The sequence below is a fragment of the Ascaphus truei genome, chromosome 7 (assembly GCF_040206685.1).
Source record: "Ascaphus truei isolate aAscTru1 chromosome 7, aAscTru1.hap1, whole genome shotgun sequence".
Lineage (NCBI taxonomy): Eukaryota > Metazoa > Chordata > Amphibia > Anura > Ascaphidae > Ascaphus > Ascaphus truei.
The window spans coordinates 113186264-113207818 of record NC_134489.1 but is presented as its reverse complement, the minus strand read 5'-3'; the positions used below and the strand labels follow the sequence as shown (position 1 = coordinate 113207818).

The window sequence follows — 21555 nt, the reverse complement described above, 5'->3', positions numbered from 1 at the left end:
GGAAACATACTGTTCTGTGTCTCCTTACAGTGAGGGGACCTCCTGTGCTTTACAGGAGAGCATGACCGATGTGGGAGTCCCAGGCGTGTTCTTACCCCAGATACACGGAAATATACTGTTCTGTGTCTCCTTACAGCGAGGGGACCTCCTGTGCTTTACAGGAGAGCATGAGCGATGTGGGAGTCCCAGGCGTGTTCTTACCCCAGATACACGGAAATATACTGTTCTGTGTCTCCTTACAGTGAGGGGACCTCCTGCTGCTTTACAGGAGAGCATGAGCGATGTGGGAATCCCAGGCGTGTTCTTACCCCAGATACACGGAAATATACTGTTCTGTGTCTCCTTACAGTGAGGGGACCTCCTGTGCTTTACAGGAGAGCATGACTGATGTGGGAGTCCCAGGCGTGTTCTTACCCCAGATACACGGAAATATACTGTTCTGTGTCTCCTTACAGTGAGGGGACCTCCTGTGCTTTACAGGAGAGCATGAGCGATCTGGGAATCCCAGGCGTGTTCTTACCCCAGATACACGGAAATATACTGTTCTGTGTCTCCTTACAGTGAGGGGACCTCCTGTGCTTTACAGGAGAGCATGAGCGATGTGGGAGCCCCCGGCGTGTTCTTACCCCAGATACACGGAAACATACTGTTCTGTGTCTCCTTACAGTGAGGGGACCTCCTGTGCTTTACAGGAGAGCATGAGCGATGTGGGAATCACAGGCGTGTTCTTACCCCAGATACACGGAAATATACTGTTCTGTGTCTCCTTACAGTGAGGGGACCTCCTGTGCTTTACAGGAGAGCATGAGCGATCTGGGAATCCCCGGCGTGTTCTTACCCCAGATACACGGAAATATACTGTTCTGTGTCTCCTTACAGTGAGGGGACCTCCTGTGCTTTACAGGAGAGCATGACCGATGTGGGAATCCCAGGCGTGTTCTTACCCCAGATACACGGAAATATACTGTTCTGTGTCTCCTTACAGTGAGGGGACCTCCTGTGCTTTACAGGAGAGCATGAGCGATGTGGGAACCCCCGGCGTGTTCTTACCCCAGATACACGGAAATATACTGTTCTGTGTCTCCTTACAGTGAGGGGACCTCCTGCTGCTTTACAGGAGAGCATGACCGATGTGGGAGTCCCAAGCGTGTTCTTACCCCAGATACACGGAAATATACTGTTCTGTGTCTCCTTACAGTGAGGGGACCTCCTGCTGCTTTACAGGAGAGCATGACCGATGTGGGAGTCCCAGGCGTGTTCTTACCCCAGATACACGGAAATATACTGTTCTGTGTCTCCTTACAGTGAGGGGACCTCCTGCTGCTTTACAGGAGAGCATGAGCGATCTGGGAATCCCAGGCGTGTTCTTACCCCAGATACACGGAAACATACTGTTCTGTGTCTCCTTACAGTGAGGGGACCTCCTGTGCTTTACAGGAGAGCATGACCGATGTGGGAGTCCCAGGCGTGTTCTTACCCCAGATACACGGAAATATACTGTTCTGTGTCTCCTTACAGTGAGGGGACCTCCTGTGCTTTACAGGAGAGCATGAGCGATGTGGGAGTCCCAGGCGTGTTCTTACCCCAGATACACGGAAACATACTGTTCTGTGTCTCCTTACAGTGAGGGGACCTCCTGTGCTTTACAGGAGAGCATGAGCGATCTGGGAATCCCAGGCGTGTTCTTACCCCAGATACACGGAAACATACTGTTCTGTGTCTCCTTACAGTGAGGGGACCTCCTGTGCTTTACAGGAGAGCATGACCGATGTGGGAGTCCCAGGCGTGTTCTTACCCCAGATACACGGAAATATACTGTTCTGTGTCTCCTTACAGTGAGGGGACCTCCTGTGCTTTACAGGAGAGCATGACTGATGTGGGAGTCCCAGGCGTGTTCTTACCCCAGATACACGGAAATATACTGTTCTGTGTCTCCTTACAGTGAGGGGACCTCCTGTGCTTTACAGGAGAGCATGAGCGATCTGGGAATCCCAGGCGTGTTCTTACCCCAGATACACGGAAATATACTGTTCTGTGTCTCCTTACAGTGAGGGGACCTCCTGTGCTTTACAGGAGAGCATGAGCGATGTGGGAGCCCCCGGCGTGTTCTTACCCCAGATACACGGAAACATACTGTTCTGTGTCTCCTTACAGTGAGGGGACCTCCTGTGCTTTACAGGAGAGCATGAGCGATGTGGGAATCACAGGCGTGTTCTTACCCCAGATACACGGAAATATACTGTTCTGTGTCTCCTTACAGTGAGGGGACCTCCTGTGCTTTACAGGAGAGCATGAGCGATCTGGGAATCCCCGGCGTGTTCTTACCCCAGATACACGGAAATATACTGTTCTGTGTCTCCTTACAGTGAGGGGACCTCCTGTGCTTTACAGGAGAGCATGACCGATGTGGGAATCCCAGGCGTGTTCTTACCCCAGATACACGGAAATATACTGTTCTGTGTCTCCTTACAGTGAGGGGACCTCCTGTGCTTTACAGGAGAGCATGAGCGATGTGGGAATCCCAGGCGTGTTCTTACCCCAGATACACGGAAATATACTGTTCTGTGTCTCCTTACAGTGAGGGGACCTCCTGTGCTTTACAGGAGAGCATGACCGATGTGGGAGTCCCAAGCGTGTTCTTACCCCAGATACACGGAAATATACTGTTCTGTGTCTCCTTACAGTGAGGGGACCTCCTGCTGCTTTACAGGAGAGCATGACCGATGTGGGAGTCCCAGGCGTGTTCTTACCCCAGATACACGGAAATATACTGTTCTGTGTCTCCTTACAGTGAGGGGACCTCCTGCTGCTTTACAGGAGAGCATGACCGATGTGGGAGTCCCAGGCGTGTTCTTACCCCAGATACACGGAAATATACTGTTCTGTGTCTCCTTACAGTGAGGGGACCTCCTGCTGCTTTACAGGAGAGCATGAGCGATCTGGGAATCCCAGGCGTGTTCTTACCCCAGATACACGGAAACATACTGTTCTGTGTCTCCTTACAGTGAGGGGACCTCCTGTGCTTTACAGGAGAGCATGACCGATGTGGGAGTCCCAGGCGTGTTCTTACCCCAGATACACGGAAATATACTGTTCTGTGTCTCCTTACAGTGAGGGGACCTCCTGTGCTTTACAGGAGAGCATGAGCGATGTGGGAGTCCCAGGCGTGTTCTTACCCCAGATACACGGAAACATACTGTTCTGTGTCTCCTTACAGTGAGGGGACCTCCTGTGCTTTACAGGAGAGCATGAGCGATCTGGGAATCCCAGGCGTGTTCTTACCCCAGATACACGGAAACATACTGTTCTGTGTCTCCTTACAGTGAGGGGACCTCCTGTGCTTTACAGGAGAGCATGACCGATGTGGGAGTCCCAGGCGTGTTCTTACCCCAGATACACGGAAATATACTGTTCTGTGTCTCCTTACAGTGAGGGGACCTCCTGTGCTTTACAGGAGAGCATGAGCGATGTGGGAATCCCAGGCGTGTTCTTACCCCAGATACACGGAAATATACTGTTCTGTGTCTCCTTACAGTGAGGGGACCTCCTGTGCTTTACAGGAGAGCATGAGCGATGTGGGAGTCCCAGGCGTGTTCTTACCCCAGATACACGGAAATATACTGTTCTGTGTCTCCTTACAGTGAGGGGACCTCCTGTGCTTTACAGGAGAGCATGAGCGATGTGGGAGTCCCAGGCGTGTTCTTACCCCAGATACACGGAAATATACTGTTCTGTGTCTCCTTACAGTGAGGGGACCTCCTGCTGCTTTACAGGAGAGCATGAGCGATGTGGGAATCCCAGGCGTGTTCTTACCCCAGATACACGGAAATATACTGTTCTGTGTCTACTTACAGTGAGGGGACCTCCTGCTGCTGCAATTACTTTAACTTGTGTGATTTTAGGGGGACTCTTCTTTTTTCAGATTAACTTCGTTCTCTTTGTGCGAATCATCCGCATTCTGATGAAGAAGTTGAAGACGTCCGACGTGTGGGGGAGCGATTTCGGGCAGTACAAGTAAGTGATGAGGAGTCAGCACGGCGGGTAAATTAGGGGGTCCACCTCTCAATTCAGTTTAATGTCATTTTCCAATCATTTTTGTTTCAGGTACTGTACTTTAGTTGCCCGGGTTTCTTCCAGGGGGTAATGTAACCTCTGAAGTGCCACTAGATGTTGGGTATTTTCCCTTAGAGCACCCAGGAGCTCTGGACCAGGCCTGATAATACCAGATGAAAGCACTGACATGGCAAAGTCCCATAGAGAAGTAGTGATACAGTGTATCATCGGTCCAGGGCCCGGTCCCTCAGCAGAGTCCTCATTACTTACCGGGGTTACAGTGTCTGTGAGATAGAACTGGAGAGAAGGAAATCCTTTATGGTAGTGATATGGTAGTAAGTCCTCATTACTTACCGGGGTTACAGTGTCTGTGAGATAGAACCGGAGAAAAGGAAATCCTTTATGGTAGTGATATGGTAGTAAGTCCTCATTACTTACCGGGGTTACAGTGTTTGTGAGATAGAACCGGAGAGAAGGAAATCCTTTATGGTAGTGATATGGTAGTAAGTCCTCATTACTTACCGGGGTTACAGTGTCTGTGAGATAGAACCGGAGAGAAGGAAATCCTTTATGGTAGTGATATGGTAGTAAGTCCTCATTACTTACCGGGGTTACAGTGTCTGTGAGATAGAACCGGAGAGAAGGAAATCCTTTATGGTAGTGATATGGTAGTAAGTCCTCATTACTTACCGGGGTTACAGTGTCTGTGAGATAGAACCGGAGAGAAGGAAATCCTTTATGGTAGTGATATGGTAGTAAGTCCTCATTACTTACCGGGGTTACAGTGTCTGTGAGATAGAACCGGAGAGAAGGAAATCCTTTATGGTAGTGATATGGTAGTAAGTCCTCATTACTTACCGGGGTTACAGTGTCTGTGAGATAGAACCGGAGAGAAGGAAATCCTTTATGGTAGTGATATGGTAGTAAGTCCTCATTACTTACCAGGGTTACATTGTCTGTGAGATAGAACCGGAGAGAAGGAAATCCTTTATGGTAGTGATATGGTAGTAAGTCCTCATTACTTACCGGGGTTACAGTGTTTGTGAGATAGAACCGGAGAGAAGGAAATCCTTTATGGTAGTGATATGGTAGTAAGTCCTCATTACTTACCGGGGTTACAGTGTCTGTGAGATAGAACTGGAGAGAAGGAAATCCTTTATGGTAGTGATATGGTAGTAAGTCCTCATTACTTACCGGGGTTACAGTGTCTGTGAGACAGAACCGGAGAGAAGGAAATCCTTTATGGTAGTGATATGGTAGTAAGTCCTCATTACTTACCGGGGTTACAGTGTCTGTGAGATAGAACCGGAGAGAAGGAACTCCTTTATGGTAGTGATATGGTAGTAAGTCCTCATTACTTACCGGGGTTACAGTGTCTGTGAGACAGAACCGGAGAGAAGGAAATCCTTTATGGTAGTGATATGGTAGTAAGTACTCATTACTTACCGGGGTTACAGTGTCTGTGAGATAGAACCGGAGAGAAGGAAATCCTTTATGGTAGTGATATGGTAGTAAGTCCTCATTACTTACCGGGGTTACAGTGTCTGTGAGATAGAACCGGAGAGAAGCAAATCCTTTATGGTAGTGATATGGTAGTAAGTCCTCATTACTTACCGGGGTTACAGTGTCTGTGAGATAGAACCGGAGAGAAGGAAATCCTTTATGGTAGTGATATGGTAGTAAGTCCTCATTACTTACCGGGGTTACAGTGTCTGTGAGATAGAACCGGAGAGAAGGAAATCCTTTATGGTAGTGATATGGTAGTAAGTCCTCATTACCTACCGGGGTTACAGTGTCTGTGAGATAGAACCGGAGAGAAGGAAATCCTTTATGGTAGTGATATGGTAGTAAGTCCTCATTACTTACCGGGGTTACAGTGTCTGTGAGATAGAACCGGAGAGAAGGAAATCCTTTATGGTAGTGATATGGTAGTAAGTCCTCATTACTTACCGGGGTTACAGTGTCTGTGAGATAGAACCGGAGAGAAGGAAATCCTTTATGGTAGTGATATGGTAGTAAGTCCTCATTACTTACCGGGGTTACAGTGTCTGTGAGATAGAACCGGAGAGAAGGAAATCCTTTATGGTAGTGATATGGTAGTAAGTCCTCATTACTTACCGGGGTTACAGTGTCTGTGAGATAGAACCGGAGAGAAGGAAATCCTTTATGGTAGTGATATGGTAGTAAGTCCTCATTACTTACCGGGGTTACAGTGTCTGTGAGATAGAACCGGAGAGAAGGAAATCCTTTATGGTAGTGATATGGTAGTAAGTCCTCATTACTTACCGGGGTTACAGTGTCTGTGAGATAGAACCGGAGAGAAGGAAATCCTTTATGGTAGTGATATGGCAGTAAGTCCTCATTACTTACCGGGGTTACAGTGTCTGTGAGATAGAACCGGAGAGAAGGAAATCCTTTATGGTAGTGATATGGCAGTAAGTCCTCATTACTTACTGGGGTTACAGTGTCTGTGAGATAGAACCGGAAAGAATGAAATCCTTTATGGTAGTGATATGGTAGTAAGTCCTCATTACTTACCGGGGTTACAGTGTCTGTGAGATAGAACCGGAGAGAAGGAAATCCTTTATGGTAGTGATATGGTAGTAAGTCCTCATTACTTACCGGGGTTACAGTGTCTGTGAGATAGAACCAGAGAGAAGGAAATCCTTTATGGTAGTGATATGGTAGTAAGTCCTCATTACTTACCGGGGTTTCAGTGTCTGTGAGATAGAACCGGAGAGATGGAAATCCTATATGGTAGTGATATGGTAGTAAGTTCTCATTACTTACCAGGGTTACATTGTCTGTGAGATAGAACTGGAGAGAAGGAAATCCTTTATGGTAGTGATATGGTAGTAAGTCCTCATTACTTACCGGGGTTACAGTGTTTGTGAGATAGAACCGGAGAGAAGGAAATCCTTTATGGTAGTGATATGGTAGTAAGTCCTCATTACTTACCGGGGTTACATTGTCTGTGAGATAGAACCGGAGAGAAGGAAATCCTTTATGGTAGTGATATGGTAGTAAGTCCTCATTACTTACCGGGGTTACAGAGTCTGTGAGATAGAACCGGAGAGAAGGAAATCCTTTATGGTAGTGATATGGTAGTAAGTCCTCATTACTTACCAGGGTTACATTGTCTGTGAGATAGAACCGGAGAGAAGGAAATCCTTTATGGTAGTGATATGGTAGTAAGTCCTCATTACTTACCGGGGTTACAGTGTTTGTGAGATAGAACTGGAGAGAAGGAAATCCTTTATGGTAGTGATATGGTAGTAAGTCCTCATTACTTACCGGGGTTACAGTGTCTGTGAGATAGAACTGGAGAGAAGGAAATCCTTTATGGTAGTGATATGGTAGTAAGTCCTCATTACTTACCGGGGTTACAGTGTCTGTGAGATAGAACCGGAGAGAAGGAAATCCTTTATGGTAGTGATATGGTAGTAAGTCCTCATTACTTACCGGGGTTACAGTGTCTGTGAGATAGAACCGGAGAGAAGGAAATCCTTTATGGTAGTGATATGGTAGTAAGTCCTCATTACTTACCGGGGTTACAGTGTCTGTGAGATAGAACTGGAGATAAGGAAATCCTTTATGGTAGTGATATGGTAGTAAGTCCTCATTACTTACCGGGGTTACGGTGTCTGTGAGATAGAACCGGAGAGAAGGAAATCCTTTATGGTAGTGATATGGTAGTAAGTCCTCATTACTTACCGGGGTTACAGTGTCTGTGAGATAGAACCGGAGAGAAGGAAATCCTTTATGGTAGTGATATGGTAGTAAGTCCTCATTACTTACCGGGGTTACAGTGTCTGTGAGATAGAACTGGAGAGAAGGAAATCCTTTATGGTAGTGATATGGTAGTAAGTCCTCATTACTTACCGGGGTTACAGTGTCTGTGAGATAGAACCGGAGAGAAGGAAATCCTTTATGGTAGTGATATGGTAGTAAGTCCTCATTACTTACCAGGGTTACAGTGTCTGTGAGATAGAACCCGGGGAGAAGGAAATCCTTTATGGTAGTGATATGGTAGTAAGTCCTCATTACTTACCGGGGTTACATTGTCTGTGAGATAGAACCGGAGAGAAGGAAATCCTTTATGGTAGTGATATGGTAGTAAGTCCTCATTACTTACCGGGGTTACAGTGTCTGTGAGATAGAACCGGAGAGAAGGAAATCCTTTATGGTAGTGATATGGTAGTAAGTCCTCATTACTTACCGGGGTTACAGTGTCTGTGAGATAGAACTGGAGAGAAGGAAATCCTTTATGGTAGTGATATGGTAGTAAGTCCTCATTACTTACCGGGGTTACAGTGTCTGTGAGATAGAACCGGAGAGAAGGAAATCCTTTATGGTAGTGATATGGTAGTAAGTCCTCATTACTTACCGGGTTACAGTGTCTGTGAGATAGAACCGGAGAGATGGAAATCCTTTATGGTAGTGATATGGTAGTAAGTCCTCATTACTAACCGGGGTTACAGTGTCTGTGAGATAGAACCGGAGAGAAGGAAATCCTTTATGGTAGTGATATGGTAGTAAGTCCTCATTACTTACCGGGGTTACAGTGTCTATGAGATAGAACCGGAGAGAAAGAAATCCTTTATGGTAGTGATATGGTAGTAAGTCCTCATTACTTACCGGGGTTACAGTGTCTGTGAGATAGAACCGGAGAGAAGGAAATCCTTTATGGTAGTGATATGGTAGTAAGTCCTCATTACTTACCGGGGTTACAGTGTCTGTGAGATAGAACCGGAGAGAAGGAAATCCTTTATGGTAGTGATATGGTAGTAAGTCCTCATTACTTACCGGGGTTACAGTGTCTGTGAGATAGAACCGGAGAGAAGCAAATCCTTTATGGTAGTGATATGGTAGTAAGTCCTCATTACTTACCGGGGTTACAGTGTCTGTGAGATAGAACCGGAGAGAAGGAAATCCTTTATGGTAGTGATATGGTAGTAAGTCCTCATTACTTACCGAGGTTACAGTGTCTGTGAGATAGAACCGGAGAGAAGGAAATCCTTTATGGTAGTGATATGGTAGTAATTCCTCATTACTTACCAGGGTTACAGTGTCTGTGAGATAGAACCGGAGAGAAGGAAATCCTTTATGGTAGTGATATGGTAGGGTGTCCTCATTACTTACCGAGGTTACAGTGTCTGTGAGATAGAACCGGAGAGAAGGAAATCCTTTATGGTAGTGATATGGTAGTAAGTCCTCATTACTTACCGGGGTTACAGTGTCTGTGAGATAGAACCGGAGAGAAGGAAATCCTTTATGGTAGTGATATGGTAGTAAGTCCTCATTACTTACCGGGGTTACAGTGTCTGTGAGATAGAACCGGAGAGAAGGAAATCCTTTATGGTAGTGATATGGTAGTAAGTCCTCATTACTTACCGGGGTTACAGTGTCTGTGAGATAGAACCGGAGAGAAGGAAATCCTTTATGGTAGTGATATGGTAGTAAGTCCTCATTACTTACCGGGGTTACAGTGTCTGTGAGATAGAACCCGGGGAGAAGGAAATCCTTTATGGTAGTGATATGGTAGTAAGTCCTCATTACTTACCGGGGTTACAGTGTCTGTGAGATAGAACTGGAGAGAAGGAAATCCTTTATGGTAGTGATATGGTAGTAAGTCCTCATTACTTACCGGGGTTACAGTGTCTGTGAGATAGAACCGGAGAGAAGGAAATCCTTTATCGTAGTGATATGGTAGTAAGTCCTCATTACTTACCGGGGTTACAGTGTCTGTGAGATAGAACCGGAGAGAAGGAAATCCTTTATGGTAGTGATATGGTAGTAAGTCCTCATTACTTACCGGGGTTACAGTGTCTGTGAGATAGAACTGGAGAGAAGGAAATCCTTTATGGTAGTGATATGGTAGTAAGTCCTCATTACTTACCGGGGTTACAGTGTCTGTGAGATAGAACCGGAGAGAAGGAAATCCTTTATGGTAGTGATATGGTAGTAAGTCCTCATTACTTACCGGGGTTACAGTGTCTGTGAGATAGAACCCGGGGAGAAGGAAATCCTTTATGGTAGTGATATGGTAGTAAGTCCTCATTACTTACCGGGGTTACAGTGTCTGTGAGATAGAACTGGAGAGAAGGAAATCCTTTATGGTAGTGATATAGTAGTAAGTCCTCATTACTTACCGGGGTTACAGTGTCTGTGAGATAGAACCGGAGAGAAGGAAATCCTTTATGGTAGTGATATGGTAGTAAGTCCTCATTACTTACTGGGGTTACAGTGTCTGTGAGATAGAACCGGAGAGAAGGAACTCCTTTATGGTAGTGATATGGTAGTAAGTCCTCATTACTTACCGGGGTTACAGTGTCTGTGAGATAGAACCGGAGAGAAGGAAATCCTTTATGGTAGTGATATGGTAGTAAGTCCTCATTACTTACCGGGGTTACAGTGTCTGTGAGATAGAACCGGAGAGAAGGAAATCCTTTATGGTAGTGATATGGTAGTAAGTCCTCATTACTTACCGGGGTTACAGTGTCTATGAGATAGAACTGGAGAGAAGGAAATCCTTTATGGTAGTGATATGGTAGTAAGTCCTCATTACTTACCGGGGTTACAGTGTCTGTGAGATAGAACCGGAGAGAAGGAAATCCTTTATGGTAGTGATATGGTGGTAAGTCCTCATTACTTACCAGGGTTACAGTGTCTGTGAGATAGAACCCAGGGAGAAGGAAATCCTTTATGGTAGTGATATGGCAGTAAGTCCTCATTACTTACCGGGGTTACAGTGTCTGTGAGATAGAACTGGAGAGAAGGAAATCCTTTATGGTAGTGATATAGTAGTAAGTCCTCATTACTTACCGGGGTTACAGTGTCTGTGAGATAGAACCGGAGAGAAGGAAATCCTTTATCGTAGTGATATGGTAGTAAGTCCTCAATACTTACCGGGGTTACAGTGTCTGTGAGATAGAACTGGAGAGAAGGAAATCCTTTATGGTAGTGATATGGTAGTAAGTCCTCATTACTTACCAGGGTTACAGTGTCTGTGAGATAGAACTGGAGAGAAGGAAATCCTTTATGGTAGTGATATGGTAGTAAGTCCTCATTACTTACCGGGTTACAGTGTCTGTGAGATAGAACCGGAGAGAAGGAAATCCTTTATGGTAGTGATATGGTAGTAAGTCCTCATTACTAACCGGGGTTACAGTGTCTGTGAGATAGAACCGGAGAGAAGGAAATCCTTTATGGTAGTGATATGGTAGTATGTCCTCATTACTTACCGGGGTTACAGTGTCTGTGAGATAGAACCGGAGAGAAGGAAATCCTTTATGGTAGTGATATGGTAGTAAGTCCTCATTACTTACCGGGGTTACAGTGTTTGTGAGATAGAACCGGAGAGAAGGAAATCCTTTATGGTAGTGATATGGTAGTAAGTCCTCATTACTTACCGGGGTTACAGTGTTTGTGAGATAGAACCGGAGAGAAGGAAATCCTTTATGGTAGTGATATGGTAGTAAGTCCTCATTACTTACCGGGGTTACAGTGTCTGTGAGATAGAACCGGAGAGAAGGAAATCCTTTATGGTAGTGATATGGTAATAAGTCCTCATTACTTACCGGGGTTACAGTGTCTGTGAGATAGAACTGGAGAGAAGGAAATCCTTTATGGTAGTGATATGGTAGTAAGTCCTCATTACTTACCGGGGTTACAGTGTCTGTGAGATAGAACCGGAGAGAAGGAAATCCTTTATGGTAGTGATATGGTAGTAAGTCCTCATTACTTACCGGGTTACAGTGTCTGTGAGATAGAACCGGAGAGAAGGAAATCCTTTATGGTAGTGATATGGTAGTAAGTCCTCATTACTAACCGGGGTTACAGTGTCTGTGAGATAGAACCGGAGAGAAGGAAATCCTTTATGGTAGTGATATGGTAGTAAGTCCTCATTACTTACCGGGGTTACAGTGTCTGTGAGATAGAACCGGAGAGAAAGAAATCCTTTATGGTAGTGATATGGTAGTAAGTCCTCATTACTTACCGGGGTTACAGTGTCTGTGAGATAGAACCGGAGAGAAGGAAATCCTTTATGGTAGTGATATGGTAGTAAGTCCTCATTACTTACCGGGGTTACAGTGTCTGTGAGATAGAACCGGAGAGAAGGAAATCCTTTATGGTAGTGATATGGTAGTAAGTCCTCATTACTTACCGGGGTTACAGTGTCTGTGAGATAGAACCGGAGAGAAGGAAATCCTTTATGGTAGTGATATGGTAGTAAGTCCTCATTACTTACCGAGGTTATAGTGTCTGTGAGATAGAACCGGAGAGAAGGAAATCCTTTATGGTAGTGATATGGTAGTAAGTCCTCATTACTTACCAGGGTTACAGTGTCTGTGAGATAGAACCGGAGAGAAGGAAATCCTTTATGGTAGTGATATGGTAGGGTGTCCTCATTACTTACCGAGGTTACAGTGTCTGTGAGATAGAACCGGAGAGAAGGAAATCCTTTATGGTAGTGATATGGTAGTAAGTCCTCATTACTTACCGGGGTTACAGAGTCTGTGAGATTGAACCGGAGAGAAGGAAATCCTTTATGGTAGTGATATGGTAGTAAGTCCTCATTACTTACCGGGGTTACATTGTCTGTGAGATAGAACCGGAGAGAAGGAAATCCTTTATGGTAGTGATATGGTAGTAAGTCCTCATTACTTACCGGGGTTACAGAGTCTGTGAGATAGAACCGGAGAGAAGGAAATCCTTTATGGTAGTGATATGGTAGTAAGTCCTCATTACTTACCAGGGTTACATTGTCTGTGAGATAGAACCGGAGAGAAGGAAATCCTTTATGGTAGTGATATGGTAGTAAGTCCTCATTACTTACCGGGGTTACAGTGTTTGTGAGATAGAACCGGAGAGAAGGAAATCCTTTATGGTAGTGATATGGTAGTAAGTCCTCATTACTTACCGGGGTTACAGTATCTGTGACATAGAACTGGAGAGAAGGAAATCCTTTATGGTAGTGATATGGTAGTAAGTCCTCATTACTTACTGGGGTTACAGTGTCTGTGAGATAGTACCGGAGAGAAGGAAATCCTTTATGGTAGTGATATGGTAGTAAGTCCTCATTACTTACCGGGGTTACAGTGTCTGTGAGATAGAACCGGAGAGAAGGAAATCCTTTATGGTAGTGATATGGTAGTAAGTCCTCATTACTTACCGGGGTTACAGTGTCTGTGAGATAGAACTGGAGATAAGGAAATCCTTTATGGTAGTGATATGGTAGTAAGTCCTCATTACTTACCGGGGTTACAGAGTCTGTGAGATAGAACCGGAGAGAAGGAAATCCTTTATGGCAGTGATATGGTAGTAAGTCCTCATTACTTACCGGGGTTACAGAGTCTGTGAGATAGAACCGGAGAGAAGGAAATCCTTTATGGTAGTGATATGGTAGTAAGTCCTCATTACTTACCGGGGTTACAGAGTCTGTGAGATAGAACCGGAGAGAAGGAAATCCTTTATGGTAGTGATATGGTAGTAAGTCCTCATTACTTACCGGGGTTACATTGTCTGTGAGATAGAACCGGAGAGAAGGAAATCCTTTATGGTAGTGATATGGTAGTAAGTCCTCATTACTTACCGGGGTTACAGAGTCTGTGAGATAGAACCGGAGAGAAGGAAATCCTTTATGGTAGTGATATGGTAGTAAGTCCTCATTACTTACCAGGGTTACATTGTCTGTGAGATAGAACCGGAGAGAAGGAAATCCTTTATGGTAGTGATATGGTAGTAAGTCCTCATTACTTACCGGGGTTACAGTGTTTGTGAGATAGAACCGGAGAGAAGGAAATCCTTTATGGTAGTGATATGGTAGTAAGTCCTCATTACTTACCGGGGTTACAGTGTCTGTGAGATAGAACTGGAGAGAAGGAAATCCTTTATGGTAGTGATATGGTAGTAAGTCCTCATTACTTACCGGGGTTACAGTGTCTGTGAGATAGAACCGGAGAGAAGGAAATCCTTTATGGTAGTGATATGGTAGTAAGTCCTCATTACTTACCGGGGTTACAGTGTCTGTGAGATAGAACCGGAGAGAAGGAAATCCTTTATGGTAGTGATATGGTAGTAAGTCCTCATTACTTACCGGGGTTACAGTGTCTGTGAGATAGAACTGGAGATAAGGAAATCCTTTATGGTAGTGATATGGTAGTAAGTCCTCATTACTTACCGGGGTTACAGTGTCTGTGAGATAGAACCGGAGAGAAGGAAATCCTTTATGGTAGTGATATGGTAGTAAGTCCTCATTACTTACCGGGGTTACAGTGTCTGTGAGATAGAACCGGAGAGAAGGAAATCCTTTATGGTAGTGATATGGTAGTAAGTCCTCATTACTTACCGGGGTTACAGTGTCTGTGAGATAGAACCGGAGAGAAGGAAATCCTTTATGGTAGTGATATGGTAGTATGTCCTCATTACTTACCGGGGTTACAGTGTCTGTGAGATAGAACCGGAGAGAAGGAAATCCTTTATGGTAGTGATATGGTAGTAAGTCCTCATTACTTACCGGGGTTACAGTGTTTGTGAGATAGAACCGGAGAGAAGGAAATCCTTTATGGTAGTGATATGGTAGTAAGTCCTCATTACTTACCGGGGTTACAGTGTTTGTGAGATAGAACCGGAGAGAAGGAAATCCTTTATGGTAGTGATATGGTAGTAAGTCCTCATTACTTACCGGGGTTACAGTGTCTGTGAGATAGAACCGGAGAGAAGGAAATCCTTTATGGTAGTGATATGGTAATAAGTCCTCATTACTTACCGGGGTTACAGTGTCTGTGAGATAGAACTGGAGAGAAGGAAATCCTTTATGGTAGTGATATGGTAGTAAGTCCTCATTACTTACCGGGGTTACAGTGTCTGTGAGATAGAACCGGAGAGAAGGAAATCCTTTATGGTAGTGATATGGTAGTAAGTCCTCATTACTTACCGGGTTACAGTGTCTGTGAGATAGAACCGGAGAGAAGGAAATCCTTTATGGTAGTGATATGGTAGTAAGTCCTCATTACTAACCGGGGTTACAGTGTCTGTGAGATAGAACCGGAGAGAAGGAAATCCTTTATGGTAGTGATATGGTAGTAAGTCCTCATTACTTACCGGGGTTACAGTGTCTGTGAGATAGAACCGGAGAGAAAGAAATCCTTTATGGTAGTGATATGGTAGTAAGTCCTCATTACTTACCGGGGTTACAGTGTCTGTGAGATAGAACCGGAGAGAAGGAAATCCTTTATGGTAGTGATATGGTAGTAAGTCCTCATTACTTACCGGGGTTACAGTGTCTGTGAGATAGAACCGGAGAGAAGGAAATCCTTTATGGTAGTGATATGGTAGTAAGTCCTCATTACTTACCGGGGTTACAGTGTCTGTGAGATAGAACCGGAGAGAAGGAAATCCTTTATGGTAGTGATATGGTAGTAAGTCCTCATTACTTACCGAGGTTATAGTGTCTGTGAGATAGAACCGGAGAGAAGGAAATCCTTTATGGTAGTGATATGGTAGTAAGTCCTCATTACTTACCAGGGTTACAGTGTCTGTGAGATAGAACCGGAGAGAAGGAAATCCTTTATGGTAGTGATATGGTAGGGTGTCCTCATTACTTACCGAGGTTACAGTGTCTGTGAGATAGAACCGGAGAGAAGGAAATCCTTTATGGTAGTGATATGGTAGTAAGTCCTCATTACTTACCGGGGTTACAGAGTCTGTGAGATTGAACCGGAGAGAAGGAAATCCTTTATGGTAGTGATATGGTAGTAAGTCCTCATTACTTACCGGGGTTACATTGTCTGTGAGATAGAACCGGAGAGAAGGAAATCCTTTATGGTAGTGATATGGTAGTAAGTCCTCATTACTTACCGGGGTTACAGAGTCTGTGAGATAGAACCGGAGAGAAGGAAATCCTTTATGGTAGTGATATGGTAGTAAGTCCTCATTACTTACCAGGGTTACATTGTCTGTGAGATAGAACCGGAGAGAAGGAAATCCTTTATGGTAGTGATATGGTAGTAAGTCCTCATTACTTACCGGGGTTACAGTGTTTGTGAGATAGAACCGGAGAGAAGGAAATCCTTTATGGTAGTGATATGGTAGTAAGTCCTCATTACTTACCGGGGTTACAGTATCTGTGACATAGAACTGGAGAGAAGGAAATCCTTTATGGTAGTGATATGGTAGTAAGTCCTCATTACTTACTGGGGTTACAGTGTCTGTGAGATAGAACCGGAGAGAAGGAAATCCTTTATGGTAGTGATATGGTAGTAAGTCCTCATTACTTACCGGGGTTACAGTGTCTGTGAGATAGAACCGGAGAGAAGGAAATCCTTTATGGTAGTGATATGGTAGTAAGTCCTCATTACTTACCGGGGTTACAGTGTCTGTGAGATAGAACTGGAGATAAGGAAATCCTTTATGGTAGTGATATGGTAGTAAGTCCTCATTACTTACTGGGGTTACAGTGTCTGTGAGATAGAACCGGAGAGAAGGAAATCCTTTATGGTAGTGATATGGTAGTAAGTCCTCATTACTTACCGGGGTTACAGAGTCTGTGAGATAGAACCGGAGAGAAGGAAATCCTTTATGGCAGTGATATGGTAGTAAGTCCTCATTACTTACCGGGGTTACAGAGTCTGTGAGATAGAACCGGAGAGAAGGAAATCCTTTATGGTAGTGATATGGTAGTAAGTCCTCATTACTTACCGGGGTTACAGAGTCTGTGAGATAGAACCGGAGAGAAGGAAATCCTTTATGGTAGTGATATGGTAGTAAGTCCTCATTACTTACCGGGGTTACATTGTCTGTGAGATAGAACCGGAGAGAAGGAAATCCTTTATGGTAGTGATATGGTAGTAAGTCCTCATTACTTACCGGGGTTACAGAGTCTGTGAGATAGAACCGGAGAGAAGGAAATCCTTTATGGTAGTGATATGGTAGTAAGTCCTCATTACTTACCAGGGTTACATTGTCTGTGAGATAGAACCGGAGAGAAGGAAATCCTTTATGGTAGTGATATGGTAGTAAGTCCTCATTACTTACCGGGGTTACAGTGTTTGTGAGATAGAACCGGAGAGAAGGAAATCCTTTATGGTAGTGATATGGTAGTAAGTCCTCATTACTTACCGGGGTTACAGTGTCTGTGAGATAGAACTGGAGAGAAGGAAATCCTTTATGGTAGTGATATGGTAGTAAGTCCTCATTACTTACCGGGGTTACAGTGTCTGTGAGATAGAACCGGAGAGAAGGAAATCCTTTATGGTAGTGATATGGTAGTAAGTCCTCATTACTTACCGGGGTTACAGTGTCTGTGAGATAGAACCGGAGAGAAGGAAATCCTTTATGGTAGTGATATGGTAGTAAGTCCTCATTACTTACCGGGGTTACAGTGTCTGTGAGATAGAACTGGAGATAAGGAAATCCTTTATGGTAGTGATATGGTAGTAAGTCCTCATTACTTACCGGGGTTACAGTGTCTGTGAGATAGAACCGGAGAGAAGGAAATCCTTTATGGTAGTGATATGGTAGTAAGTCCTCATTACTTACCGGGGTTACAGTGTCTGTGAGATAGAACCGGAGAGAAGGAAATCCTTTATGGTAGTGATATGGTAGTAAGTCCTCATTACTTACCGGGGTTACAGTGTCTGTGAGATAGAACCGGAGAGAAGGAAATCCTTTATGGTAGTGATATGGTAGTATGTCCTCATTACTTACCGGGGTTACAGTGTCTGTGAGATAGAACCGGAGAGAAGGAAATCCTTTATGGTAGTGATATGGTAGTAAGTCCTCATTACTTACCGGGGTTACAGTGTTTGTGAGATAGAACCGGAGAGAAGGAAATCCTTTATGGTAGTGATATGGTAGTAAGTCCTCATTACTTACCGGGGTTACAGTGTTTGTGAGATAGAACCGGAGAGAAGGAAATCCTTTATGGTAGTGATATGGTAGTAAGTCCTCATTACTTACCGGGGTTACAGTGTCTGTGAGATAGAACCGGAGAGAAGGAAATCCTTTATGGTAGTGATATGGTAATAAGTCCTCATTACTTACCGGGGTTACAGTGTCTGTGAGATAGAACTGGAGAGAAGGAAATCCTTTATGGTAGTGATATGGTAGTAAGTCCTCATTACTTACCGGGGTTACAGTGTCTGTGAGATAGAACCGGAGAGAAGGAAATCCTTTATGGTAGTGATATGGTAGTAAGTCCTCATTACTTACCGGGTTACAGTGTCTGTGAGATAGAACCGGAGAGAAGGAAATCCTTTATGGTAGTGATATGGTAGTAAGTCCTCATTACTAACCGGGGTTACAGTGTCTGTGAGATAGAACCGGAGAGAAGGAAATCCTTTATGGTAGTGATATGGTAGTAAGTCCTCATTACTTACCGGGGTTACAGTGTCTGTGAGATAGAACCGGAGAGAAAGAAATCCTTTATGGTAGTGATATGGTAGTAAGTCCTCATTACTTACCGGGGTTACAGTGTCTGTGAGATAGAACCGGAGAGAAGGAAATCCTTTATGGTAGTGATATGGTAGTAAGTCCTCATTACTTACCGGGGTTACAGTGTCTGTGAGATAGAACCGGAGAGAAGGAAATCCTTTATGGTAGTGATATGGTAGTAAGTCCTCATTACTTACCGGGGTTACAGTGTCTGTGAGATAGAACCGGAGAGAAGGAAATCCTTTATGGTAGTGATATGGTAGTAAGTCCTCATTACTTACCGAGGTTATAGTGTCTGTGAGATAGAACCGGAGAGAAGGAAATCCTTTATGGTAGTGATATGGTAGTAAGTCCTCATTACTTACCAGGGTTACAGTGTCTGTGAGATAGAACCGGAGAGAAGGAAATCCTTTATGGTAGTGATATGGTAGGGTGTCCTCATTACTTACCGAGGTTACAGTGTCTGTGAGATAGAACCGGAGAGAAGGAAATCCTTTATGGTAGTGATATGGTAGTAAGTCCTCATTACTTACCGGGGTTACAGAGTCTGTGAGATTGAACCGGAGAGAAGGAAATCCTTTATGGTAGTGATATGGTAGTAAGTCCTCATTACTTACCGGGGTTACATTGTCTGTGAGATAGAACCGGAGAGAAGGAAATCCTTTATGGTAGTGATATGGTAGTAAGTCCTCATTACTTACCGGGGTTACAGAGTCTGTGAGATAGAACCGGAGAGAAGGAAATCCTTTATGGTAGTGATATGGTAGTAAGTCCTCATTACTTACCAGGGTTACATTGTCTGTGAGATAGAACCGGAGAGAAGGAAATCCTTTATGGTAGTGATATGGTAGTAAGTCCTCATTACTTACCGGGGTTACAGTGTTTGTGAGATAGAACCGGAGAGAAGGAAATCCTTTATGGTAGTGATATGGTAGTAAGTCCTCATTACTTACCGGGGTTACAGTATCTGTGACATAGAACTGGAGAGAAGGAAATCCTTTATGGTAGTGATATGGTAGTAAGTCCTCATTACTTACTGGGGTTACAGTGTCTGTGAGATAGAACCGGAGAGAAGGAAATCCTTTATGGTAGTGATATGGTAGTAAGTCCTCATTACTTACCGGGGTTACAGTGTCTGTGAGATAGAACCGGAGAGAAGGAAATCCTTTATGGTAGTGATATGGTAGTAAGTCCTCATTACTTACCGGGGTTACAGTGTCTGTGAGATAGAACTGGAGATAAGGAAATCCTTTATGGTAGTGATATGGTAGTAAGTCCTCATTACTTACTGGGGTTACAGTGTCTGTGAGATAGAACCGGAGAGAAGGAAATCCTTTATGGTAGTGATATGGTAGTAAGTCCTCATTACTTACCGGGGTTACAGAGTCTGTGAGATAGAACCGGAGAGAAGGAAATCCTTTATGGCAGTGATATGGTAGTAAGTCCTCATTACTTACCGGGGTTACAGAGTCTGTGAGATAGAACCGGAGAGAAGGAAATCCTTTATGGTAGTGATATGGTAGTAAGTCCTCATTACTTACCGGGGTTACAGAGTCTGTGAGATAGAACCGGAGAGAAGGAAATCCTTTATGGTAGTGATATGGTAGTAAGTCCTCATTACTTACCGGGGTTACATTGTCTGTGAGATAGAACCGGAGAGAAGGAAATCCTTTATGGTAGTGATATGGTAGTAAGTCCTCATTACTTACCGGGGTTACAGAGTCTGTGAGATAGAACCGGAGAGAAGGAAATCCTTTATGGTAGTGATATGGTAGTAAGTCCTCATTACTTACCAGGGTTACATTGTCTGTGAGATAGAACCGGAGAGAAGGAAATCCTTTATGGTAGTGATATGGTAGTAAGTCCTCATTACTTACCGGGGTTACAGTGTTTGTGAGATAGAACCGGAGAGAAGGAAATCCTTTATGGTAGTGATATGGTAGTAAGTCCTCATTACTTACCGGGGTTACAGTGTCTGTGAGATAGAACTGGAGAGAAGGAAATCCTTTATGGTAGTGATATGGTAGTAAGTCCTCATTACTTACCGGGGTTACAGTGTCTGTGAGATAGAACCGGAGAGAAGGAAATCCTTTATGGTAGTGATATGGTAGTAAGTCCTCATTACTTACCGGGGTTACAGTGTCTGTGAGATAGAACCGGAGAGAAGGAAATCCTTTATGGTAGTGATATGGTAGTAAGTCCTCATTACTTACCGGGGTTACAGTGTCTGTGAGATAGAACTGGAGATAAGGAAATCCTTTATGGTAGTGATATGGTAGTAAGTCCTCATTACTTACCGGGGTTACAGTGTCTGTGAGATAGAACCGGAGAGAAGGAAATCCTTTATGGTAGTGATATGGTAGTAAGTCCTCATTACTTACCGGGGTTACAGTGTCTGTGAGATAGAACCGGAGAGAAGGAAATCCTTTATGGTAGTGATATGGTAGTAAGTCCTCATTACTTACCGGGGTTACAGTGTCTGTGAGATAGAACTGGAGAGAAGGAAATCCTTTATGGTAGTGATATGGTAGTAAGTCCTCATTACTTACCGGGGTTACAGTGTCTGTGAGATAGAACCGGAGAGAAGGAAATCCTTTATGGTAGTGATATGGTAGTAAGTCCTCATTACTTACCAGGGTTACAGTGTCTGTGAGATAGAACCCGGGGAGAAGGAAATCCTTTATGGTAGTGATATGGTAGTAAGTCCTCATTACTTACCGGGGTTACATTGTCTGTGAGATAGAACCGGAGAGAAGGAAATCCTTTATGGTAGTGATATGGTAGTAAGTCCTCATTACTTACCGGGGTTACAGTGTCTGTGAGATAGAACCGGAGAGAAGGAAATCCTTTATGGTAGTGATATGGTAGTAAGTCCTCATTACTTACCGGGGTTACAGTGTCTGTGAGATAGAACTGGAGAGAAGGAAATCCTTTATGGTAGTGATATGGTAGTAAGTCCTCATTACTTACTGGGGTTACAGTGTCTGTGAGATAGAACCGGAGAGAAGGAAATCCTTTATGGTAGTGATATGGTAGTAAGTCCTCATTACTTACCGGGTTACAGTG

At 44.1% G+C, this 21555-nt stretch overlaps 1 protein-coding gene across 1 annotated transcript in view; it reads left to right on the top strand.

Moving 5' to 3' along the window:
• Positions 1–21555, top strand: part of SCTR (secretin receptor) — a 91848-nt gene that overhangs the window by 24928 nt on the left and 45365 nt on the right. The window contains exon 6 of the mRNA XM_075609946.1: positions 3923–4014. Coding sequence (XP_075466061.1) covers positions 3923–4014 — 92 coding nt within the window. The remainder of the gene's footprint in view (positions 1–3922; positions 4015–21555) is intronic.